General features: G+C 37.2%; 1 protein-coding gene across 1 annotated transcript in view; it reads right to left on the bottom strand.

Moving 5' to 3' along the window:
• Positions 1-27,477, bottom strand: part of ptprq (protein tyrosine phosphatase receptor type Q) — a gene marked incomplete at both ends in the record, with an annotated part of 70,808 nt that overhangs the window by 37,742 nt on the left and 5,589 nt on the right. The window contains 17 exons of the mRNA XM_079826143.1: positions 1,993-2,233; positions 2,315-2,514; positions 2,883-2,952; positions 7,864-8,075; positions 8,838-8,952; positions 12,815-12,975; positions 14,583-14,843; positions 15,179-15,344; positions 16,662-16,759; positions 18,468-18,574; positions 18,658-18,811; positions 21,833-21,962; positions 22,253-22,383; positions 23,612-23,872; positions 23,960-24,229; positions 26,311-26,595; positions 26,680-26,970. Coding sequence (XP_079682269.1) covers positions 1,993-2,233; positions 2,315-2,514; positions 2,883-2,952; positions 7,864-8,075; positions 8,838-8,952; positions 12,815-12,975; positions 14,583-14,843; positions 15,179-15,344; positions 16,662-16,759; positions 18,468-18,574; positions 18,658-18,811; positions 21,833-21,962; positions 22,253-22,383; positions 23,612-23,872; positions 23,960-24,229; positions 26,311-26,595; positions 26,680-26,970 — 3,153 coding nt within the window. The remainder of the gene's footprint in view (positions 1-1,992; positions 2,234-2,314; positions 2,515-2,882; positions 2,953-7,863; positions 8,076-8,837; positions 8,953-12,814; positions 12,976-14,582; positions 14,844-15,178; positions 15,345-16,661; positions 16,760-18,467; positions 18,575-18,657; positions 18,812-21,832; positions 21,963-22,252; positions 22,384-23,611; positions 23,873-23,959; positions 24,230-26,310; positions 26,596-26,679; positions 26,971-27,477) is intronic.

The following is a 27,477-nucleotide window of genomic DNA, read 5'->3' as shown; positions in this document are numbered from 1 at the left end:
CTAGTCTGGGCTCTGGCTGGGCCACTCAAGGACATTCACAGAGTTGTCCCGTAGCCACTCCTTTGTTATCTTGGCTGTGTGCTTAGGGTCATTGTCCTGTTGGAAGATGAACCTTCGCCCCAGTCTGAGGTCCAGAGCGCTCTGGAGCAGGTTTTCATCAAGGATGTCTCTGTACATTGCTGCATTCATCTTTCCCTCTATCCTGACTAGTCTCCCAGTTCCTGCCGCTGAAAAACATCCCCACAGCATGATGCTGCCACCACCATGCTTCACTGTGGTATTGGCCAGGTGATGAGCGGTGCCTGGTTTCCTCCAGACATGACGCTTGCCATTCAGGCCAAAGAGTTTAATCTTTGTTTCATCAGACCCTATAATTTTTTTTTTATGGTCTGAGAGTCTTTCAGGTGCCTTTTGGCAAACTCCAGGCAGGCTGTCATGTGCCGTCTGGCCTCTCTACAATACAGGCCTGATTGGTGGAGTGCTGTAGAGATGGTTGTTCTTCTGGAAGGTTCTCCTCTCTCCACAAAGAAACGCTGGAGCTCTGTCAGAGTGACCATCGGGTTCTTGGTCACCTCCAGTGTCCCCTGATCGCTCAGTTTGGCCGGGCGGCCAGCTCTCCACCAATCAGGCCAGCTCAGGAAGAGTCCTGGTGGTTCCAAACTTCTTCCATTTACGGATGATGGAGGCCATGTGCTCACTGGGACCTTCAATGCTGCAGAAATATTTCTGTACCCTTCCCCAGATCTGTGCCTCGATACAATCCTGTCTCGAGGTCTACAGACAATTACTTGGGCTTCATGGCTTGGTTTGTTTGTGCTCTGACATGCACTGTGTAATGACTGGACCGATAAAACACACAATTCTTACAATTTAATCTCCTTAAGGACCCAGGCAGGCTCTGTGGTGTCTAATTGGCCCACTGTGAATTAGCACCCTGGTAGTAGTAGTGCTCGCTGGCATTCCAATCCCGAATGCTTTTCACGAGACCTCCTCCAGCCCCACACACATCAAGCCATATGGACCTTCTTCGACCATAACAGAGTCTCTGCGAGTTCACTGTCACGTCTTCTCTCAACACGGAAGGAATCGAGTGCAACTGCAACACCATCGGACCGAACTATCAAGACTTTCTCCTTCGACTGTATGTGGACGCTTTTCAAAGGCTCAGGCAAATGCAAGTAACGTACGATATGCAAAATCACTGTGTAGTTAGATAAAGCAGTTAACCCCTTTGTTCAAACAAAGGAGCTTTTTGTTTTTGTGTGTATGTTTGTGTAGAGTAGTTATGTGTTTGTGTTTTAGTTAAATAAACTTTGTGCACATTCGTACATCGAGTTGATTCTGGTCTGCTTATGAATACATTAAGTTAATTTGGTTAACCAGAACATATATTCATAAATAATTATAACGAGTTATGATTCATTATTAATATTTCCCCTTTGAGCTAATTTGTTACAATTGTTAACTGTGGGACCTTATATAGACTGGTGTGTGTCTTTCCAAATCATGTCCAATCAACTGAATTTACCACAGATGGACACCAATCAAGTTGTAGAAACATCTCAAGGATGATCAGTGGAAACAGGATGCACCTGTGCTCAATTTTGAGTGTCATGGCAAAGGCTGTGAATACTTAAGTACATGTGATTTTTTCCCTTTTAAAAAAAAAATTAATTTGCAAATATTTCAAACAAACTTCTTTCAGGTTGTCATTATAAGGGGAAATAATTAATTTAATCAATTTTGGAATAAGGCTGTAACAAAAAACGTGGAGAAAGTGAAACGCTGTGAATACTTTCCGGTGCACTGTACACAGTACCGGTCATAAGTTTGGAATCATTACTATTTTTAATTTAAAAAAAGTCTCTTATGCATTTATTTAATCAAAAATATAGAAAAAACAGTAATATTATGAAATATTACAATTTAAAATAATGATTTTCTATTTTAATATACTTTAAAATATATGTGTATATGTGTGTGATAGCATACCAGCCTCCGGTATGCGGACCATAGTGCTGGCAATCTGTCCCTCCCCGTCACTGGTGAAGGCGGAGACTTCAAACACATAAGGTGTGTAGGGGCGGAGCTCATCAATCTTTACACTGATTGGAACGCTCCAGACAGAGGCAGGGGGTACGGCTGAGAGCGTAACCGTAGGCAACACAGCAGAGGTCAACTGGGTAGACTCGGACGGGCTTGGAGTTCCACGAGATAAGATGTCTGCTGCATCCTAGGAGACACACAAACACACATAAACAACCAAAACTAATTGTAAAAGTTCAAATAAACATTAATGCAAGTAAAGACATACGTTGCAGTGAGGCAGAGCTCCGTTCATGATGTCCTCTGCATTGAGCTCCAGCGTGCGGACGATCTGGCCTGTTCGAGCATGTTTGACTTTCACTGCGAACTTAGTGATAAGGCCATTAATGCGTACAGGGAGAAACCATGTCACTAACACCGATGAGTGATCATCAGCAAACGCTGTGAGGTTTGACACCAGACCAGGGGCTGAGATTGAACAAACACATGAATTAAAACATACTCTAAACAAGCAGAATAAAAATTCTGTTATATAATGAATTTTAAATATTAAAAAAAAAAAATTAAACAAAACCTGGTGAGCTGCCCACTTAGCCATCACTATTAGGCATCAAACACTGGGCAGCAAAATTAGGCTAGTAAATAAACTATTGTTCAGTTTGGGGTCAGTAAGATTTTTTAAAATGTTTTTTAAAGTAGTCTCTTATTATACTCTTACTCTCAAAAACAGTTCTATTGTGAAATATACTATAATACTATAAGTATGATGTTAAGTTCATTTAAAGAAAACTTATTTTCTTTATATAGCTTATATGAAATATATGGATACTGCTTACGGGCCTCTGCTGTTTTGTAGTACAGAGATTGGCTAAAAGGTCCAGTTCCTGCTTTGTTTACTGCTGCAACCTATAAAGAAAAGACAGAAGAAAAGCTTTTAAAAAGCAATATACTCAAACCGCACACAATATAAAAATGTCTAGTTGATTTGTCACCATGACTTAGCAGAGGTGGTTATAAAGACACTGTGAATGAAGATTCCAATGTAAGATGATCTACTCCAGACAACAGATCCATCAAATACTGTCACACATACAAACACACGCTCACACAAAAGCTTAGAGAGTCAATTCAGAGTTCACGGTGTACCCAGCCAATGAATTCACAAGACAAATGAGGGAAAACAGAGATCCCTCGTGGATCCAGAGTTCTCTGCAGGACATGAATAATTCACAGTTGATAAATTATTGAGTGAGATCAATGGAATAGAGGCCACTGGCAACTTTCCCATGGACAGTTAATCCAGTAGTGTCTGTCGAACGCTGGACCTTCCCTACAGTTTAATGAAAACCCTTTTCAGAAAAGTTTTTGCTGGCTGCCGTTTCATTAGGTGACAAAACAATACACCACAAATATATTAAATAAATGGAAAACACTAAAAAGGGAAGTAAAGATACATTTCAGATACACATGGGGTGGATATAATATCAGTAACATCTATAAATGTATTAATTTCCAGGACTTAATAAGGAGAAGGTTGTGCTTTTGCCTTCAGAAGAGCTTCAGGTCGTTGGGGAATAGTGTATTTCAGTCCTTGAACTGTGGGATATTGCACCATTCCTCAATAAGCCTGGAATTTTTGGGAGTTGAAAAGGAATTGGAAATCTATGGAATTTCCAATGATGTTTAGACATTGGGAGTCTTTGTAGAGCGTAAGGTAGTTTCTCATGACATCACATCTGAATTTCAGCATGGAGATGACCCTCATAATATTTTTTTGCATTATTATGCAACATTTACACCACCGTTGAAACGTTTGGGTTTGGTAATTTTTTTTAAATGTTTTTGAAAGATATTACTCTGATCTTCAGTGTCACATGATCCCCCTGAAATCATTCTTATTATCAATGTAGAAAATAGTTGTGCTACTTAATATTTTAATATTAATATTAAGTGCTCGTTGCCGCTGTTATCAGTTCTCTCTCTGCGTTCGTGCACAGTCTTCACACAGACGAGCACTTCAATCTATCGCTTAACGGTGTTGCAGATACTCTCTATTCGTTCTGGTGAAATCACAAAACAAAATGCACACAAACGTGTCCCTGCTCTTGATATAGAATCACTGATGAACACATTTCGTTTTAATGAGAAAAAAAAACAATACGCGGACGGATTAAAACTCAGAACCTCTGACGTGCTTAACAAAAACTCTACCACTAGGCCACAAACATTCCATACGAATATATGCATTTATCACATCACTTATATTAGGCTATAGTAGATGTAAGGATGAAACTATCGTGCTAAACATGACTTCTGTGTCGATAAATTAAACGTGTGTACTATTGAAATTGATTTCTGGACATTCTAATGTTATTTTTTTTCTGCAATTGTTATTGTACATATTATTGTATTACATATGTATATGCCCTTTAGAAGTTTTGACATGCTCTTACATTTGTGTTTTTTTCAGTTGCTTATAAACACATTAATGGCAAAAGTGTAATTACACTGTATTCAGCCCAAACTGGGCTACCATAATATCTAAGCAACATGTATGTACATGCTTGTATTTTTGAGAGAAAAATGTTTATGCATGATTTTTGAAAAAACTATTTATTTTTAATTTTTAATTAAGGCCTCAAAACACACAATAGATATGTGTTCACAAGACTTTTGACTCCAGGGTGTATTTGCATTGAGTTTTTGCTTCAAACTGATGTGAGAATCATTGAGCCTACTTATTCACATAAAACAATACACTGATTTAAAATTTGTAAGACAGTTTTTCTTCACAAAGCCAGTATGCGAGGAGGCGTGATATCTATTGAATAATGATGAGTATCACCTGAGGGGACAAAATAACATAACATCCCGCATAATGAGCTGCATAATGCCCTGCATAATGAATGAGCTTCATACTGAGAGAGCAAAAAAAAAATGCTCTTCTTATTTAGTTTAAATTGTACTTATCTAGTAAATGCATCTTGATTTAAGAGTGTTTAAATATTTAGACTAGAAACAAGGCAAAAATTACCAAGAAGAGCATTTAAAAAAAACTTTTTTGTATTATTTTTTGCTAAAAAAATAAAAAAAATAAAATAATTAAAATTAAGATACAATTTATACAAAATGAAATTCACTTTAAAGGGTAACTAAACCCTAAACCAACTTTTTTTAGTTAATGATCTGTAATACTGGGGCTTTATTAATGCTGTTCATTGATTCGAGTAAATGTTTTGACATTTGAGTATAAAGTGTTTTAATTCTATAAAATATGGTGTAAAACCGCCAAAGTGCTGCCCTCTTAAGGTTGAACGGTGGCTACTGCAGTTGAATTTTCCTATTGGACGTTGTGGTACATCGTGACGTAGGATGGTACCTCCAACGGCTCACTATCCGCGCCCCTGGCACGAGCTCACCACGCCCTCAGAAATGTTTCCCCCAATCACACGATGAGAACGGCTTCACTCCAGTATGAACTGTCATGTTACATGAAGTGGAAACATTATGAATGAAACTCACTTGACACTTGCTTTAACATTGTATTGAAGAAAATACGGTTAAATAATGCAGTTGGTACACGTCAGGCTTTTTTTGCGATATTATTGCCGCCCGTCATGTGTACAGATAATTTTCATGCATGAGATGCGCTTTCAAACCCTGACACGCAAGTGGTTGCCACGGACGCAGATAGATTAGGTCAATTCTCTTGCGCTGCTGCTTCACTAGCATCGTCGGCATCGGGAGTTAACGCAGTTTGAGCAGCGGCTCGCATTGATAAGGCTCCGGGTTTGTGTCTGTAACAGACAATCCACCCTCCTCCACTTCAGGTGAAGGTAGGGGAAATGACCGCTCTGTTGCAAAGCTGGCGTCACTCCAGTCATTCTCCATCTCAATTCTCCAGTCAGACAGCTGTCAATCAATCCGTCACTGCGGGTCTCAGGTGCACACCCTCCGCTCAGTCCCGCCCTCGGTTCGTCCCCTCTGTGTCCGCCGGGCTCTGCCCACTTTTCCAGCATTTTTTGAAAATTGCCAGTGGGTGGAGTTAAGCTCTGAGCAGGGGTTTAGTTACCCTTTAAAGAAAGCAATTCACTTTCTACAAAACAAAAAAAAATCACTTTCTACAAAACAAAACTCCGGAATCATTTCTGACAAACTTTGATATTAAATAAAAAAAATACCAGTAGGCTATAATATTTAAACATCAATATGAAGCAAAATACGTTTGATTGGTACTATGTTTATAGCATCTGAGTAGACATGTGCGAATAAAAGCTTTATTGATGTGACACTAGGCTCTTTTACAATGGACACGTTATAATCTGTCCAAAACAAGCCAAATAAAACTTATCTAAAAAGTCTTGCGTGTATGACATTTAATGTTGCTGCAGGATTCATATTCACTGTCTTTTTGCATTTAATATTCACAGATGCTAACAGAATAAACTGACCTTACAATCAGCAGCGGAGTCCTTTGCTCTTAGAAATTAACAGCTTTGCATGAGGAGAATAAATCCAGGATTATTGCTCAAACACGTCTCAAAACCAGGCAAGTGCAGGGGGGGGGGGCTTTGGGTGCTCGAGCCCCTGCCCTTTTTCAAAATTAATCAAAAGTGCCCCTCTCAGACAAATATCAATGATAATATCGTGGTCAATAAAACTAAATAAATGTGATTATTATAACATGACATTGATGACAATGTATACAATAGTAATGAACGGCTCAAAAGTCGGACAATTTCCGTTGAGGCGTTGCCATAACGCGTTGCTATGGGTTGCGTGCGTTTTGATTGACAGCTGATTTTCCTCTGTTCGGAAGCGGCTCTCGAGCCAAATATGGTCCTTTCAGAGAGTGTGTGGCCTTTTAAAAAAAAGTAAACCAATTTTTTTTTCCATCCATAATCAGAGCTAATGTGTTGATTTAATTACAAATCTATATATTATATATTTTAAAGTATTACACAATTCACCAATGCCCGTTTGTCATGTATATACACCAACCAATCGTGATCTGGCAAAGCAAGTTCAAATTCCATTGGGCATGTGAAGTGGAGCGGTTATATATACACTATTTGTCCATTAATGATATATAACAAAACTATATTTAATGTCAAATAATGATCTTTTAACATTATTTTTGCTAATATTTATGGCATGACCTTTTAATTGAGTTGATATAATCCCTCTATATTTGTCACAATATCATTTGACCATGCTTGAGTGTGTCACACTCAGACTTCAACATTCAGCATGCAAAACAAAACAATGGTAACAAGGATTTGTTTTATTTATTTATTTATTTTTATTATTAATACGACCTTTACTATTTTACTTGCTGTCATTATTGGGGTTATACTGACAAAAGACAAATAGTAAAATAAAGCCAAAAATAGTCAAACGAAGCAATTAATTTATTCATGCCACAATGCACTCTGGGAGTACACTTCCTCAGATCCCAGATAGAATTAAGTTGACAAAAACGGTTTAAGTAAGAACAACTTAATGCAATTAAGTAATGCTTACTTAATTGAATTAAGGCAACAAGTTTGCACAATTAAATTAAGTAAACTGAACTAATTTGTTTTTACAGTGTATAATGATGTATAACACTTGCCTGAATGATAAAAAACTACAGAGTTATATGAGTCTCTTTGGCACTGATAAGAAAAAAAGAGAGTCGATCGCTCGAGAGGCCTAACTTAAGCAGTTTAAAATACATTATATTCAGATTCTATCATGTGAAAATCTATGCTGTGCTTAAATTAGCTAAAGCTATGACATAAACTATTCAAATGTGTGTGAAGATCAAGCGTGCACCTTGATGTTGTATGTTGCTCCAGGGGTGAGTGTGTTCAGGAGGGTTTCTGTGACGTCCAGGCTCTTGATGACCTCAGTGAAGGTAGGGTCGGGATATGGACACATCTCCTTGTATTTGATGACAAATGAGTGAATTGAGTGGTCATTGGGCATCGGCCAGGACAGCAGGATTCCAGTGGAACCAACCCGCTCACCTTCTGGCTTAGAGGGGGCTGCAGGTACTACATACACATACGTATAAACACACAAATAAAGAATTTTATGATGCACTTGATATATTATTCTATTCTTATGACAGCTTCACTGAATACTTGATTCGAATTGGTTAATCACAGCAATTTGTTTCATGTCGTTTTTACACACAATTAATTTTTAATTGATTCTCACTTCTTTAATTTGTTTTGCCATTATACCCTCATCTTCAGCAATGAAGCAGGACGGATATTGTTGCTCTGACCTAGATTTAGTATCGCCCAGGTCATTATCAAGTTTAGAGGTCTTTCAGAAGGCGCTTGGCTCACTAACAGCTATCTGTTGTTGTGGAGGTGTCAGCCATTTAGGAAAATAACAATGTAAAGCCATCAGAAAGCGTGACCCGTCCATGCCATTCTCAAACCAGCGAACCCGGGAATCTGATACCGACCTATCAAAGCCTGCTAACTGGAATCAGCATCAATTATGCAAACATAAATATACACACATACACACCCACTTCAAATGGAAAAAAAGTGCATATGGATTCATGTACAACATTTCAAAGGGTTTAGTCTTCCATCACTGGTTCTACCGTTACAAAGCAATGATTTTGTACAGAGACGGTATCAGATTGTAAAATAATGTATATCATGGTACTGAATGATTACTGCATTTATGTACCATGGAATTTACAAGGCTCTCCGAATTACTTAAAAGAAAAGGAAGAACATTTTTATTTAAAAAGGATAGTGGTTTAAGAATGGATCACACAGACTTACATGACTCAATAGTGGTGACAAGTATTCGGCTGACAGGTGAGCTGAACCCTGATGAGGCCACTGCATTGACCGTGACGGTGTATGATGTTCCAGGGGTTACACTGGACACTTGAGCCTAAAACAGAACATACACAATACATAAACAGGATAAACATACACTTACATCTACATTGAACATGTGGGTCATTTTCAAATGGTAACAGATACGATTTTTGACAAAAAAAAAAAAAAAAAAATTGTAAAAGACAGAATTCTCTAACATTTTCTAACAATTTTCTATATTAGATAATATAAAAGACTGTATTGTTTGCACTTTTTCCCTCATGTATTATGTTAGAATTCTGGGTAAAATTTTTATGTCAAGGGTCAAAATGACCCTAATTGGATTCAATACAATCACACACATTCTCACACAATACAACAAAAATAAACATGGGAACAAATAATTTTACCATATTATTATTATTATTTTACCATAAACCATATTTTTAACCATTTGTTTTCAAATTAAATATATATTATAAACAGCATTGCAACCATTTTTTTTTTATTTAAATTGTAAAATCTAGATTTTTTTTTTCTATTTTCTATTTTTTTATGTGTTTTCCTAAAGCTCAAACAGAAGAGCATGGAGCTAGCAATGCCAAAATCATGCGTTCAATTCCTAGTGATATTAACATTCTTGAACTGATAAAAATGTATGCCTTCAGTGTGCATTTCTTTGGATAAAAGTTTATGTCAAATACATACATGTACATTTAAATACTCTCAGAGGGTAGTTGAGAAACTGACATAAAAAATACATACATTTTTGTATTTTTATTTTGGGTCTATGCAGCTGCAGTTAACGATGAAATTGTGGGTCAAATTGAAAAATTGAGGGTGTCCAACCCTGCTCCTGGAGGGCTACCATCCTGCAGAGTTCAGCTCCAAACCTTATCAAATACCTGACAAATCTAACCAAAGTCTTCAGAGTTACTTAGAAAATTATGTTGTATCATAAATTGCATTATATGTTTGATTAGGGATGGAGCTAAACCCTGCAGGACTGTGGACCTCAAGAGTTGACCATAAAATTAGCATTGTGAAACAGTGTAAGAAAATATCTAGTTAAAAAAGCAAAGATGTTGTCAGCTAAATGTAATAATATCAGTTTTACAAGTGAATATTAACATTTGCACAATTTTTTTTTTCAAAAACTCAAAATACATAGACTGAGAAAGGGGGACTGTGTAGAGGCCAGGAAGGGCCTATAAGGGTCTTTCCTAAGGGCCCCGGTTCTGGAACGAGATTTCTACTGGATACCCCACCCCCCACAACCCACCCCACAATTGTCGCAATAATGCAATGACCAGTACAGTGGGCCCAGTTTACCCAAACCCTAACCACCACTCATTGTCAATACTGCCCCCATGAAAAAATACTATAGTATATTATAGTAAAATTACTAGTAAATACTATAGTGTTTTTGAACCATACTATAGTAAATATACTACAGTAAATAGTTTACTAAAGTGTAGTAAATACTATAATATACTACAATTTACTGTAGTATCTTTACTATAGAATGCTTCAAAAACACTATAGTATTTACTAGAGTAATTTTACTGTAATTTTACTATAATAAACTATAGTATTTTTTCATGCGGGTGTGAATAATTCTTTTTTTTATACCCTAATAGGACAACCTATCCCGGGAGATACAACTCTTAAAATCCAAACTATATCAAATATTTCAAAAATTCCTTGGGAAATGTTTTAATTAAGTCCAGATGATATAAAAAGTGACATGAAATAATTTTTTGATGAACATTTTCCACTCTAATGTTTAAGGGTTAGGCAAAAATAACTATATCTTGTTATATATCGTTATCGTGAAAATGTATCATATGATATAAGATTTTAATTATATAAGATTTTGGTCATATCGCCCACCCCTATGTCCAAATGTTAATACATATTTATGATTTATGGTAGGAAATTGAACGCAGCATTTTATAAGCCAAAAAGTCCAGTTTTTGAGAATGACCTTTATAATGGTAAAATCGTATGTCTTCTTGTTACTTCTTTTGTTGGTGTTGTTTTGCACCTAAAATTTCAGGATTGTAAAAAATCTGATTCTTATTCTGATTCAGTTATTGCATTTTGCATTACTGAATGGTGTGCAATTTTTCAAACAATATAGTCAGTAAAGGCTCATTTTCAGTGCATATTTCTCTTCTGAGAAAACTAAAGCATAATATGCTATAAAATAAACCTCAGGTAAAACCAAAAAGTCAGCACTAGATAATAAACAAGTCACAATTTGAATGTGATCAGATATATGAACGTGATCCTAATAGCACTGGCTGTGCCTGACTGAAGACAATGACTTACATTAATCAAACACATTGCAATATTACTCCAAAATACCCTCATGCATCAAACCGCCCTCAAAAACACAAGAAATTTTGTACATCAATAGATACCATCAATAATCCATGCACCTCAGACACTCCCACAAACAGACACACAAACACACGCTTTGCAAGCAAATCTTCTTGAGCCATAAGCAATAATTCCAATGTTTATATAAATCATAGATCAAAAGCATCTCTTGTGGTCTTCTGTCACGTTCACAAAATTTGTTGAGTAATGTAACAGCGGCAGGCTAAGTTACCGTACGTGATGTAACACCACTTGCTCCAGAAAGACAAAAGTCTTATCAGATCTGAGGATAAAATAGCCTGACAACACCAGTAAAACATAACCTGGCAAAATCGAATCCATGTGTTATATAACGTCTATATATAAGACACACTTCTATGAATTTCACTGCAAATAAATAACAAATATCAACCAAAATATTTGCTTACAAACTCTTCTGAGCCATTTTGCAATTTAACTAATTCTCAAGATGTTTATCATAAATGTTATTATGATGTTCAATTATGAATGCTCTACAAATGAATGCATAAAATGTAAAAATGTCAGTCCTTTACAAGTATCCTTTCAATGCAGTGATATTTATCACACACTCAAGTCTTTGTTTGTGTGGCAGAACTGTCGTATTTCTTAATTCTAAGAAACACAAGCCAGTTCAAGAATTCCTCCAAGGTCGTATAGCGTCTCGCCATCACTCTCTAACAGACCAAAGTGTGTGTGTGTGTGTGTGTGTGTGTGTAAGAGTTCAGCAAACTTTTATGAAAATAAATCTATTTTGCAGGAATAAAGATTTCAGAATATCACAACATTTTCAATATACTATTTAAATTATACATACTATCTATATATATAGAATATTACAAAATTAAATTTTCTTTTTTCATTCTGGAAAAAGAGTCCTGTTTTTCCAATATGACCATAATATTAAAGTTTAATTTATTGAATATAATGGAATATATACTGTATTAAATACACATTTCTATAGGTGACATTTCAAAGATTACAGTATTCTATTTTAATTCTACTTTTTTAAATAATTCTGTTTGCTACATCACAAACTGAATTGGTATTTAAGATAATTCTCAATACAATTCTGAATGGCACCAAACCCTGCTATCCTGAGCATTTAATGCGTGTCATGTAATGCAAAACCCATGCAATGCAAATATGCAATTGATGCCTACCTGAACGTTACCGAGGCCCGCGTACAGGATAACCAGCAGGGGCAAACAGGATGGCATGATGGCCCCTCACTAAGAGAGAGCTGCTGAATGGTTGGACGGGGTAACTAACCGGTGGTATGCGAGTGATCAGAAACAAACTAGTCCCACCACCAATGCTAAACCTATTATTAATGGTCTTCTCTCTCTCTTTCACTCTCTCCCTTGTTCTCCAACCTTCCTCCACAGACTCCGCCCAGCTGACACGGATACTCTTCTACCTGACACCTGGCATACGGCTGTGGGAGAGCTCTGTGAGTGACTCAGGTGTGTGTGTGTGTGTTTGTGGGGGGGGGGGGGGGGGGGGGGGGGTTGGGGGGGGGGAGTGTGTACCTGGACGTAGCTGTCTGCTGTGGTGGTGATGGTAATATTGCCGTGGTCAGGAAGAAGTTGGATCTGGTAGTTCTTATCACATCCAGGTGATGTCAGCCAGCGGAGTGAGAAAGCACGAGGTGACACGCTGATCACACGCAACCCTTCAGGACCCGCAGGCACTGAAACACACAGATTTGGGTTTTGCACAAAAAAATGCATGTATATATTTTATAGACAGACAAATGCCTAAATTAGTTCACTTTCAGTTTGGTTAAATTAAATTTCATTCAGTTTAATCAGGTTTGGTTCGATTAATTTTCAATCAATCAATCAATCAATCAATCAATCAATCAATCAATCAATCAATCAACCAATCAACCAATCAGTCTTCATTTATAACGCACCTTTCAAACAAATCAAAAAACAAAAGTGCCTTACAAAAAACGATCAACAATGATGTTCATAAAGCAAAATTGATTAGAAATGAATGATGGTGATGTTAATAAATGGTTTAATTTTATTAATTTCAGTTTGGTTCAATTCAATTTGATTCAGTTAAGATTGGTTTAGTTCAATTCAATGCTGTTGAACCAAAGCCAAACATAACTGATTTGAATCTAAATGAATAATTCCTTTCAGTTAAGTTCTGTTCAATTTATTTCTGTTCAATTTATAAAATTTAATATAATTTACGGTTAAAGGGTTAGTTCACCCTAAAATAAAATGTGAATAAAAGCCTAAATTTAATCTTTTCATCCTATAAAGCGATCGAGTCTCTTCAGAAAATTTGGACTAAACCGCTCAATTCATATGGATTCGTTTTTCGAACTCTTTATGAACTTTTGGAAGCGTCAAAGTTTCAGTTGTAGCTGTCTACGGAGGGACAGGAAACTCTCATATATCATCAAAAAGATCTTCATTTGGGTTCCGAAGATGAACAAAAGTCTTACGGGTTTGGAACGTCATGAGAGTGAGTAATTAATGACAGAATTTTTGGTAACACTTTATTTTGATAGTCCACTTTAGACATTCTACTAACTATTAGTAACTTTGCAACTACATGTCAACTAACTGTCATTAGAGTATTTGTAGACTGTCTGATTAATATTTACTAAAACTTTATTTTGTTGGTCCCCCAACAGACATTCTACTGACTATAAGTAACTTGGCAACTACAATTCAACTAATTGGCTTTATGCACAGCTGCACTACTTCCTGAACTTCAGCCAGCTCCTTTGTTTCCTGTCTGCCATTATTGGACAAACTGATTAATCCAGGTGTGCCTGACCTCTGTAGTAACAACAACAATAATCAGACACACCTGGATTAATCAGTTTGTCCAATAATGGCAGACAGGAAACAAAGGAGCTGGCTGAAGTTCAGGAAGTAGTGCAGCTGTGCATAAAGCCCATTCTACTAACCCGAACCCTAACACCTAACCATAACCTACCAGTCTGCTGACAGTCAACTAATACTCTAATGACAGTTAGTTGACATGTAGTTGCAAAGTTACTTATAGTTAGTAGAATGTTTAAAGTGGACCATCGAAATAAAGTGTAACCGAATTTTTACATTTTTGGGTGAACTGTCTCTTTAAGGCTCAGTTTGGTTCCGTTAAATTCAGTTCGGATTTGTTCAATTCAATGCAAGATGAATCAGGTTTAATTCAGATTGATTCAGTTCGGTTCAATTCAAGCTTAATTTGACAATACAAACTATTCTAAAACAGTTTTAGAAGAATTACTACCTTTCATTATGCAAGGTGCATTTGGGGAAACAGTCTAACCTGTGTGTATGGATATGGTGGCAGGGCTTCCACTGATGGTGTTTCTGAAGCGTTGTACAGTGGTGTTGTAGGAGCAGCCGCTCCGTAGGCCATTAATGGTGACCTCCTGCGAGTGTGGATTCACGTCTAATGTCCAGATATGAGAGCTGTTACTGATGGTCACTTTATAAAAATCTAAATGGCCAGCAGCTGGTGCCCATGCCACTGTGGCTGATGTGATGTTGATGTGAGACACAGAGAGTGAACATACACCTGCTGGCCCTGGAATGAAAAAAATAATAAAAATAAATCAGTGCATAGAATGACCTTTCTTATTAATACAGTGCATCCGGAAAGTTTTCACAGCGTTTCACTTTTTCCACATTTTATATTGTTAGAGGCTTATTCCAAAATGGATTAAATTAATGATTTACCTAAAAATTCTACAAACAATACCCCATTATTTTTTAATAAGGCTGTAACAATACAAAATGTGGAAAAAGTGAAGCGTTGTGAATACTTTCCGAATGCACTGTATGTGTTTGTGCAATGTAGTTTTTCATATCTGTATTTGTTAATGATACTAAAAGTAGAAAGTATCACTGGGAGATTCCTACTAGTAGAGATGTTTTTGAATGTGGTCTGGCTGAAATCTGACCCCAGGAAGGACTGGATCTCAAACCTGTAATCACTTCCTGGGGTCAGGTCATGAATCCTGACACTGTTTCCATGGAGATCAACCTGGTGTTGCAGAGGGAGGTCACCCGCGAGGCCATATCGAAACTAAAGAGGAACAAATGAAAAGAAAGAAAGAAAGCAACAGAAATAAAACAAGTATAGGCATAAACTTCAAACACTATCATTCACAAGACCATTTTTTTATTCAGCAAGGATGCATTAAATTGATTACTAGTGAAAGTAAAGACGTACAATGTTACAAAAGAGTTTTAAATAAATGCTGTTCTTTTGAACTTTCTATTTACTAAATATTCCTGAAAAAAATGTATCAGAGTTTCCACAAAAATATTAAGCAGCACAACTGTTTTCAAAAATGATGATAATAATAATAAATGTTTCTTGGGCAGCAAATCAGATCATATGACTCTGAAGACTAGAGTAATGATGTTGAAAATTCAGCTTTGACATCACAGGAATAAACTACTTTTTAAAACATATTAAAATAGAAGAGTTTTTTTAAATTGTAAAAATATTTCACAATATTTGCTTGCAAATAATTTAAATGCAGCCGTGGTGAACACAAGAGACTTTTTCCAAAAAAAAACATGAAGAAAATGACTATCCCCAGGCCTGGTTTCACAGACAGGGCTTAAATTAAGCCAGGATTAGGCTTTAGTAAAATTAAGGCATTTAAACAGCTTTTATAAACATGCCTTAGAGAAAAAAACAAAAAACAAACATTCCTAGTGTGCATCTTAAGACAAACCAATGGCATTGACATATTTTCATATATATTAGTGCAAGTTGCTTTCAGTTAAAACAGCTCAAGCATGCATTTTAGTCTGGGACTAGGCTACCAAACTTTGGTAGTGTTAAATAAAATTACAAACAAATTTAAAAATCATGTTAGTAGCCAAGTCAAAGATCTGGGATGCTGCAGGGCCAATCTAGAATAGGAGTGACCATCGAAGTGAGGAGATTACCGTAGGAGGTCACTTTAGTCCAGATTATTCCAAAGGGACTTTACACTGGATGAAAAACATCTTCTCATGTTTGCAAAATTGGAATTTTACATCATACACTCAAATATCTTCCCTCTCTCTGCAAGGTAAAATAAAGGATTGGCGCTCATGTATTATTAGAAAGGCAGAAACCCGAGCACACAGGACTACAGGGTATTGCTAGGTTACATTTCAGCTGAGACGGTCGGTATGAAAGTTTTAACAGGTGTACAAAGGCCCCAACACTAGTTTAGTCATGCTTACAATAAAAAAAATTATAATAACTCTTTCTACCTTCTAGCCTATTCAGTCTATAAAAACAAACAATCAAGCAAAAATGAGAAAATACACTCATACAACTACCAAATCCCTACATTATATAGATCTCGATACTGATTGGATGATCAAAAAGTCACCCTACCCTGTAACCATCCACTCTGCCTGGTGGGTGTGTCCACATCACATACATGCTGCTCACTTCCTGTTCAATGCAAGTGAGATCATCAGGAGGTTCTGGAACTGAGGTATAAAAACAATATTTTTGAGAGCATGTGTGAGTTTACAGCTCTGTTTCCAAACCCTAGTGAGCTGCCTACATAGTTGGCATTTAAAGGCATCATATGTGCTCATAAGGCATCATAGGAACAGGCTGTTCAAAAATCGGGCAGCATAATTTCAACTAAATAGCCTGTCAGAAAGCATTTGACACTGTCCTAACATCCTCATGTCTCTACGATACCTTCTTATGGCCAATTCAAGAGCAGTATTACACATATCTTTCACCAAGAAGCCAATCCCAGAATGCACTGCAATAAGTGCAGTGGAGGGGTGGGGAGTGGTTCATCCATCCAAGATGGCAGATGAGAATTGGATGGATTTTTTACAGAAAATAATACTTTTATTCACCAAGGACACATTAAAGGGATAGTTTACACAAAAATGAAAATTATCCCATCATTTACTCACCCTCAAGCATATCCTAGGAGTTATATTAATAAATGTCCTGGCTAATCCAAGTATTATAATGGCAGTGAATGGTAGCCCAAAATTTGAAGCCCAAAAAAGTGTATCCACACATTATAAAAGTCATTTGTGAGGCTCTGGGTGGTTAATAAAGGCCTTCTGAAGATAATTGATGGGTTTGTGTAAGAAAAAAACATGTTATAATGTAAAATATCTAGCTTCTGGCAGACTGACTTCCATATTCAACTTACGCAGAAAGTGTAACGCCTCTCGGCGCTTAGCTACGTCCGACGTCATCGTCGGGCCATTTATCCTTTTTTCGAATACGGAAGGCGATCCGCCGGAAGCTAGATATTTTACTTTACAAAAACCCATGGATACGCTTCAGAAGGCCTTTATTAACCCCCTGTGGATTACTTTTATAATGGATGGATGCACTTTTTTGGGCTTAAAATTTTGAGGACATTTATTAATATAACTCAGATTGTATTCGTCTGAAAGAAGAATTTCATATACACCTAGGATGGCTTGAGGGTGAGTAAATCATGGGGTAATTTTCATTTATGGGTGAACTATACCTTTAAATTGATCAAAAGTGACAGTAAAGACATTTATAATGTTACAAAATATTTCTATTTAAATGAAATGCTGTTCTTTTGAACTTTTTATTCATCAAAGAATCCTGAAAATGTATTGTGGTTTCCACAAAAATATTAAGTAGCACAACTGTTTTCAATATTGATAATACTAAGAAATGTTTCTTGAGCAGCAGATCAGCAATACAATTTCACAATATTACTACTGTTTTTACTGTATTTTTGGTCAAATAAATGCAGCCTTGGTGAGCAGAAGATACTTCTTTCTTTACCCTCAAACTTTAAATATTACACAATACCTAAAACTACTGATAAACATATTTAAACCCAATATATGCTATGTATTCTTATGTTTACTGGAGTATCAGTTTAGCATAGTGGCACACTAACATCAAACTCTATTGAATTGCCATCACATGAAAAGCATTTTTTGTGGGGCGTTTGTAAGTAAATGCTAATGGAGTTGCTACCTAAGTGAAGTGTTCCGAATAAGTCATTTATAAGGTTCCGTTTCAGTTAGCATGCTACCTTAGAGGGCAGCTGTCTATGTAGGCAGTGCAGCAAGGCAGTATGTTTTGAAAAAGAGATATTATGTGGATTTGTTTGAGAGAGTAGACAATACGTTTTTGCTAAGTTTTGTATCAATGTATAAGTGTAGTAACACTCACGTGTGTTAGCAATTGCAGAAGCAGGTAAACTTCGCCTGTCTCCACTAACACTGCTCACTTCAACAGTATACACACTTCCAGGCAACAGGTTGTCAAAGCGATATGTTCTAAAAAGAGAGCAAGTAGCAGTCCAAACCTCTCTCAAATAAAAAACGAATCTTCAGGGCAGATAACTGATCTAAATCCGCACCTGTCATCAGACGCACTCTGATTGGTCTGCAGGATAAAGGTTGAGTTTCTGATGGACAGGATGAATAAGTCACTGACCCCCTGGCCTGCCCTCCAGCGCATACTGAGAGATGCTGATGTCCTCTGCACAGGCAACAAGGTGACTGAACTGGGAGCTACAAACAAGACACAAGGCAATTAAAGTCATCAAGCAGGATTCATAAAACTCCTGGAAACATCACAGGACTGCACAAACTAAAAAAGTCCTTAATAAATTCCATACATTTTTCTAGAAATTGCTAATTCAATTTCAGTAATGAGTAAACAATGATAGGAAAAGTTGGTCTAAAAGCATGGGTGTGCTGTTGTAAGTAGAATATTAAGTGAAAGTATATACCGTTCAAAAACTGGGGTCCAGATTTGTAATGTTTATAAAAGAAGTCACTTATGCTGACCAGGCTGCATTTATTTGATTGAAAAGTAAAAACAGTAATATTGTGAAATATTATTACAATTTTTAAAAATCAGTATTTCATTTGAAAATATTTTAAAATGTAATTTATTTCTGCGATGCTAAGCTGAATTGTCAGCATCATAACTCTTCAGTGTCATGTAGGGTTGAGCTAATATGGGTATAACTCTTTACTGCCCTAGTTCTTCAGAATTCCCTTTAAGGGTATACATGTGAATTAAACTTGGTACAATGGCCTTCATCATCACAGTATACTAATGTCTATCTAGTGCAAGGGATTCATCAATATGCCGATTGAGGACTGTTGGGACACTCTAAGCACAGGATGGTTCGCTTACACCTGAGTGACACATCTGTACCATTTGTTTCAATTGGTGTTTTTCATATGAGCCATAAAAGCCTAACAAGTGTGTGTGTGTGTGTGTGTGTGTGTGATATGATACTCAACAAAAAACACATGCAAACTTGTATATATATATATATATACTGTATATACTATATATCCACGCAAGATCTCACCCTGTGGGGTCAAAATGATCACAAGAACGGTGAGCAAAAATCCCAGAACCACACCTAGTGAATGACCTGCAGAGAGCTGGGACCAAAGTAACAAAGGCTACCATCAGTAACACTACGCCGCAAGGGACTCAAATCCTGCAGTGCCAGATGTGTCCCCCTGCTTAAGCCAGTACATGTCCGGGCCCATCTGAAGTTTGCTAGAGAGCATTTGGATGATCCAGAAGAGGATTGGGAGAATGTCATATGGTCAGATGAAACCAAAATAGAACTTTTTGGTAAAAACTCAACTTGTCGTGTTTGGAGGAGAAAGAATGCTGAGTTGCATCCAAAGAACACCATACCTACTGTGAAGCATGGGGGTGGAAACATCATGCTTTGGGGCTGTTTTTCTGCAAAGGGACCAGGACGACTGATCCGTGTAAAGGAAAGAATGAATGGGGCCATGTATCCTGAGATTTTGAGTAAAAACCTCCTTCCATCAGCAAGGGCATTGAAGATGAAACGTGGCTGGGTCTTTCAGCATGAAAATGATCCCAAACACACCGCCCGGGCAACGAAGGAGTGGTTTCGTAAGAAGTATTTCAAGGTCCTGGAGTGGCCTAGCCAGTCTTCAGATCTCAACCCCATAGAAAATCTTTGGAGGGAGTTGAAAATCTGTGTTGCCCAGCGACAGCCCCAAAACATCACTGCTCTAGAGGAGATCTGCATGGAGGAATGGGCCAAACTACCAGCAACAGTGTGTAAAAACCTTGTGGAGACTTACAGAAAACGTTTGACCTCTGTCATTGCCAACAAAGGGTATATAACAAAGTATCGAGATAAACTTTTGTTATTGACCAAATACTTATTTTCCACCATAATTTGCAAATAAATTCTTTAAAAATCAGACAATATGATTTTCTGGATTTTTTTTCTCATTCTGTCTCTCATAGTTGAAGTGTACCTATGATGAAAAGTACAGGCATCTCTCATCTTTTTAAGTGGGATAACTTGCACAATTGGTGGCTGACTAAATACTTTTTTGCCCCACTGTATGTATGTATATATATGTATATATATATGTCAATATATAGAAATTTTTTTATTTTTGATTTTATTTAATTTTTTTTTTTTTACTGAGTATCATATTTATACATCAGGCTTTTATGGCTCATATATGCAATTCATTGCAAATCAATAATTGAGAGATGGAAAATGTTCCCCAAAAGCCTGTTGTCATATTTGACACTAATTACCATGAAAAAATGTAAAAAGAACTTTTAATTTTTAACACAAAATAAAATGTTTTTTCAGCAAAGTTTTGGTCATATTGATAATTTATAGGCCCTAGAAATGTGCGTATTAAATATGATACAGTAGGCTAATATATTCATAAATAGGCATTTTACTTATTATTCAACAGAATTTTGCAAATAATGTTTAGTTTAAGTTATGAGAGAATATACCCCATAATGGGGCAATGTATCCTGGGAGATACAAACAATAAAAAATAAAAAATAAAAAAAATCATGAAATTGTATTATTTGTGTATTGGAGCCAGATAAATAACTGTATTATGCATGTCATCCTTCAACTCCAATTATTGGTTCAAAATAGCAGCGTAAGCTTCCAGCCTTACAGTCACATGATCCTTCAGAAATCATTCTAATATGCTGATTTGGTGCTCAAAAATAGATTTAATGAATAGAAAGTTCAAAAGAACAGCATTTATTTGAAATAGAAATATTTGGTAACACTTTATTTTGATGGTCCCTTTTGAACATTATGTTGACTATAAGTAAATTTGCAACTACATATCAATTAACTCTCATTAGATTATCAGTAGACTGTCTGCTTAATGTCTGCTAACTCTTTATTGTGATGGTCCTCCAACAGACATTCTACTGACTATAAGTAACTTTGCAAGTAAATGTCAACTTATTCTAACCCTAACCCTACCAGTCTACTAATACTCTACTAACACTCTAATGAGAATTAGTAGACATGTTGGTGCAATGTTATTTATAGTCAACAGAATGTGTTAAAGGGACCATCAAAATAAAGTGAAACCAAATATTTTGTAACAATGTAAAAGTTTTTACTGTCACTTTTGATCAAGTTAATGCGTTCTTGCTGAATAAAAGAATAATAATAAAAAAAGATCTTTCTGACCCTAAACTTTTGAACAGTAGTGTAAGTAGTTAAGCCTGCGTGAATGTATGTTTACCAGCTCTGACGGTGATAATCACTGCTGGACTGTCTCTGAAAAATTCCTTCTCAGTTCGGACTGAAAAGTTGCATAGCTTTCCTGCTATCACGTCTTTAAAAACTGCTCTAGTGTCCGCTACCTTCTGCACCTAGAAGACACACACAACATTTTTTGTTTGAGTATCTATTATTTAAGGACAGCATAAAACATTTACTCCAAAATATTCTGTGCACAATTTCACTTTAGTTTCATAATAATGAAGGCAATGCCATTGATGGTGGCAAACTGGCATTGACACATACAGTATGAGTGACTGCTAGGCACTTTTTTCTCCATCAAATGCAGCACTGTATGAGGTCATCCACTCAAGAAGCTATTTCACTTTAAAGAAGAAACAGGACATACACAGGATGTGTACTCACAAACACAGGATCATACCATGACAGTATCAGTGCAGTTCATACACAGCGCCTCGTAATGATGGCCGTCCCCCTCAGCCCTGTCCCACAAGAGCTCTATGGAGCTGTCAGTCACAACACCAGCATGCACATGAGTGGGAGGAGCCAAACCTGTAAATAGATAAACAGATATTCATATTCAGTACTTCACCAGTGGAGTCCCAGAGACTCTATGACTATGTTTGGAATAGCATCATATTGTGCAAAACTAGATCGAAAGGAAAAATACATTTTTATTTTCAAAATTAAAACTGGATGGCACTTGCTGCATTAAATAAGCAATGTAACAAGGTCATGTGACGACATGAGGATTATTTGAACATTTCTTGCAAACAACATATTGTTTCATATATTCTTTGTAATAAGCAGTATGCTTATTGTATGGCTATCACCAGACCAAGCTCAATTTAAGATTGAACATTGGTCTGGGGAGTCTGCTATGTATTTTCTACTGCACAAGAAGCGTGATAAACGAGCATAATTCAAATGACTCTGTATGCAATTGGATAGTCCTTCAACCGATCAGACCACAAGAGGCGTGATCAACGGGCATCGATCCATCGCTTCTCTATCCGTCATCGTGTTAAACCCGCCAATAGCGCGCCAGGTGGATAAGCCAGTCTGTGATTGGTTCCCGCAAAAGTTTTTTTGAAGTCTCAAGCTCACCATTTTCTCATGCATTTATTTGATCAAAATGACATCTGATTATAAGAAAGTTGAGCACTAAATCAGCATTAATGATTTCTGAAGGATCATGTGTCAATTAATGCATCCTTTCTGAATAAAAGTATGATTTTTTTTCTGATTTTGGAGCTCAAGAAAAATGTCTAATTATTGAGCAGCAAATCAGCATATTAGAATGATTTCTGAAGGATCATGTGACACTGAAGACCGTCAGTAATGATCCTGAAAATTTAGCTTTGCCATCACAGGAGACAATTACACATTTAAAATAAATATATTCAAATAGAAAACAGTTATTTTAAATTGTAATAATATTTCATATTACAATTTTTGCTGTATTTTTGATCAAACAATTGCAGCCTTTGTGAGCGTAAGGGGCATCTTTCAAAAACATAAAAAATATCTTAAAGGGATAGTTCACCCAAAAATGAAATTCTATCACATGCTTTGTTACAAACATTCTTCTAAATATCTTCTTTTGTGTTCAGCAGAACAAAGAAACTCATACAGGTTTGGAACAACTTGAGGGTGAGTAAATTATGACATAAAAATATTTCATATTTGGGTGAACTATCCCTTTAATGGTTCCAAACTTTTGACTTGTACAGTACTAATGTGAGCAATAAGAATATAGGTTTCTTAAATGTTTTCTCACAGGTCCTCACAGGTGGTAAAGCAAAACCGTCACTGCTTGTGTCTCTGCTGGTCACAAACACATAAAAGTTATACTGCGTCCCTGGATTTAGGTTGCTGACTAGCACTTTGATGCTGTCTTTGGACACTGGCGTCCAGGATCGATTATTCTGGTGAGTAATGGTGATGCCGTCGTAAATACTGTTTCTAGGCATCTGCACAAAGAGCTCCACAGAATGTGTGCCAACTGCATATGGGACAGCTATCTGGACGCTATCAGGTTCTGAAACAAAAATGCATATTATAGACTGAGACAGAAGCATCGTAAGGGAAATGAAGGAAAAGGAAGATAAAAACAAATGAATCATACTCAGAGTCTGTTGTATAGTAATTAGTGCACTTCTGTTGTTGTCCTTCACTGCAGCCACGCCCACTTCATACGTCCCACCTGGTTTGAGCTGTGTAAGAGAGACACGGGTGGAGCCATTTACCCAGAACTCTCGAATTTGGGTCCGATTTGTTTGTGGCCGGAGTCGGATGTAATATTCATCAGCTTCCTCATCAGGTGAAGGCCACCAGCTCACAGTAACGTTCTCCAGACCCACAGCATCAAGTGAGACCTTGCGTGGAGGACTAACCTCTAAAACACACAGACATCAACGCACAAAATATTTGTGTGGATCTCCATAACCGGGTAAAACCCCAAATTATTAAAACCCAATTGAGGGGGAATTCACTCAGAATGATTTTAAAAGCATCTGCTTATTTGCATGCATGGTCTACACTGTTTTATCACCACATTCAGTAAAAAAAATATCAAATAAGGTATTTTATACCAAACAAGGTGGCATGGGTAATTAGCAAAAGCTGGTATAAACTAACATCCAACCTATACACTGAAATTTTAGGGATGCGGCACTTTGGCTGATCCTGATAAATGGCTGATAATAATATTCTATACAATTTAGTCTAAATGAATGAAACAGTAAAAGTAAAATATTTTGAATGCTACCAGTGATTTTAGACATCAAAATTATAATGTACAGTGTAAAAATGGATATTCATTTTCAGATTTGCTAAAAATTTAAGTGTTATTAAATCATTAGTGTTTTTGAAAATGAACGCTAAGTAACTAGATGACAGCATTGTGTAATCTAAATGTAAAAATAGGGAAAAGTCACATGCACAATTTACAGTATTGACGTATACACACATACTCACGTTAGGTTTTCATGTTTTACGGGGACTTAACATAGACATAATGATTTTTATACTGTACAAACTGTACTGTATATTCTATCACTCTACCCCTAAACCTACCCATCACAGAAAACCTTCTGCTTTTTTTACATTTTCAAAAAAACATCACTTAGTGTAGTTTATCAGCTATTTTCTTCATGGGGGACCAAAACACACACACACACACACACACACACACAGTATACACCGACAGGTGAAGTAAATAATGCTGTTTATCTCTTTATCACGGCACCTGTTAGTGGATGGGATATATTTGGCAGCAAGTGAACATTTTGTCCTCAAAGCTGATGTGTTAGAAGCAGGAAAAACGGGCAAGTGTAAGGATTCGAGCGAGTTTGAAAAAGGCCAAATTGTAATGGCTAGATGACTGGGTCAGAGCATCTCCAAAACTGCAGCTCTTGTGGGGTGTTCCCGGTCTGCAGTGGTCAGTATCTATCAAAAGTGGTTCAAGGACGGCCAAGAATCATTGATGGCAAGGCTGGCCCATGTGGTCCGATCAAACAGACAAGCTACTGTAGCTCAAATTGCTCAAGAAGTTAATGCTGTTTCTGATAGAAAGGGGTCAGAATACACAGTGCATCACAGTTTGTTGTGTATGGGGCTGCATAGCCGCAGACCAGTCAGGGTGCCCATGCTGACCCCTGTCCACCGCCGAAAGCACCAACAGTGGGCATGTGAGCATCAGAACTGGACCACGGAGCAATGGAAGAAGGTGACCTGGTCTGATGAATCAAATTTTCTACGTCACGTGGATGGCTGCGTGCGTGTGCGTCGCTTACCTGGGGAACACATGACACCAGGATGCACTATGGGAAGAAAGCAAGCTGGCGGAGGCAGTGTGATACTTTGGGCAATGTTCTGCTGGTAAACCTTGGGTTCTGTCATCCATGTGGATGTTACTTTGACACGTACCACCTACCTAAGCATTGTTGCAGACCATGTACACCCTTTCATGGAAACGGAATTCCCTGGTGGCTGTGTCCTCTTTCAGAAGGATAATGCGCCCTGCCACATAGCACAAATGGTTCAGGAATGGTTTGAGGAGCACAACAAGTTTGAGGTGTTGACTTGGCCTCCAAATTCCCCAGATCTGAATTCAATCGAGCATCTGTGGGATGTGCTGAACAAACAAGTCTGATCCATGGAGGCCCCACTTCACAACTTACAGGACTTAAATGATCTTCTGCTAACATCTTGGTGCCAGACACCACAGCACACCTTCAGAGGTCTAGTGGAGTCCATGGCTCGATGGGTCAGGGCTGTTTTGGCAGCAAAATGTACAATGTGCAATAATTACAATATGCACACAATAGGTGAGTTTGCTGAAAAAAGAATGGCAATTCATTTAAATTTGCATTGCACAGTGCTATCGTGTGTATACTGTAGTTTTGGATGGAAATACTGCACACAAAAGGGAATTCACCCCTCAGTATCTCTTACACACTTTGTTGCAAAACCTACCTGTGATGACAGTCACGGAAATACTGTCGTTGCTTTCCACATCTTGAGCAGTGACAGACGAAACTGTGATCTTGTAAGCATGATACGCCTTTAACCCACCAATCACCGCATTCTGATTTGTCTTGTCCAACCGAATAGAATGGCCTCTACCTGAGGATAGATCCACCCAGTGCAGAATGTATTGCTTGAACAGAGCATTCTGGGTAGAATCTGGGGCAGTCCAACATACTGCAATCTGATTAGACGTAACAGCTGCCATTGTGAGATTCTGTGGCGGATTTGGCTCTGCAACATAAAAAAAAAAAACAGTACATTTTTGGGTAAACTATTCCTTTAATGTGTGTTGGTACTGTAAATGTAGAGACTTACTTGTATTGACGATGAAAATGGGTCTAAGTGTCTGAGACGCCCCACTGGGGCGTGTAAGAACCAGTGAGAAATAATAGAGGTGTCCAGGAGAGAGACCTTGAATTCTCACTCTGTCTTGAGTGTTTGTAAGTGGCATATTTGACAGGGTTCCATCCATTGATTCATCTTCTGATTGTAGAGCGAGTGAAAAACCAGCAGGTAAGTCCAGGTGAGATTCATTACACCAGATAAATGCTGCTTCTGTCTCACACACACTCTCCAGGTACAGCCATTCATTACTGCTCTGCAACACTGTAACAGAAACACACATAGATACGATTATTCTTAAAGAAAGCCACAAATAAAATCTTGTGAAGATCTCAAATATTGTTAGCTCTTAGACAGCAATTAAAATAAATAAAGAGTAAATGGAGACTTTACTGGGTGAGCAATTTTGTGCCAATCTGTGAAGTCCACAAGACCACAGGGTGTCCCATTTGTCATTTTAGTTTAAAGAAGGGTCCTTACAAGTGCCCCCTTCCAAGTGGACATCACAATGTACTATTACCCAACAAAATATAGACTCAGAGATGGGCTGAAGGTGTCATTTTGGCTCTATGCTTCTCAATTGTTTTTTATCACAAAAAGATTCCAGTTATCACAGTTTCTCATCTCATGTATATTCTCTAGAGTTTCAGAAAAGTTCTCAATGTCTCAAACTGTGCTCGGATCTTCCAAGACACCAAAATCTGCTATCAAAAGTTAGAGACCTAAATATGAACTTAACATTTCTCATTGAATTGTTGTAAAACCAAATAA

Source organism: Gobio gobio (genome assembly GCF_949357685.1).
Source record: "Gobio gobio genome assembly, chromosome: 9".
In the NCBI taxonomy this organism is placed as follows: Eukaryota; Metazoa; Chordata; class Actinopteri; order Cypriniformes; family Gobionidae; genus Gobio; species Gobio gobio.
Note: the sequence above shows the minus strand (reverse complement) of the source record. Positions and strands in the feature narration are given on the sequence as shown.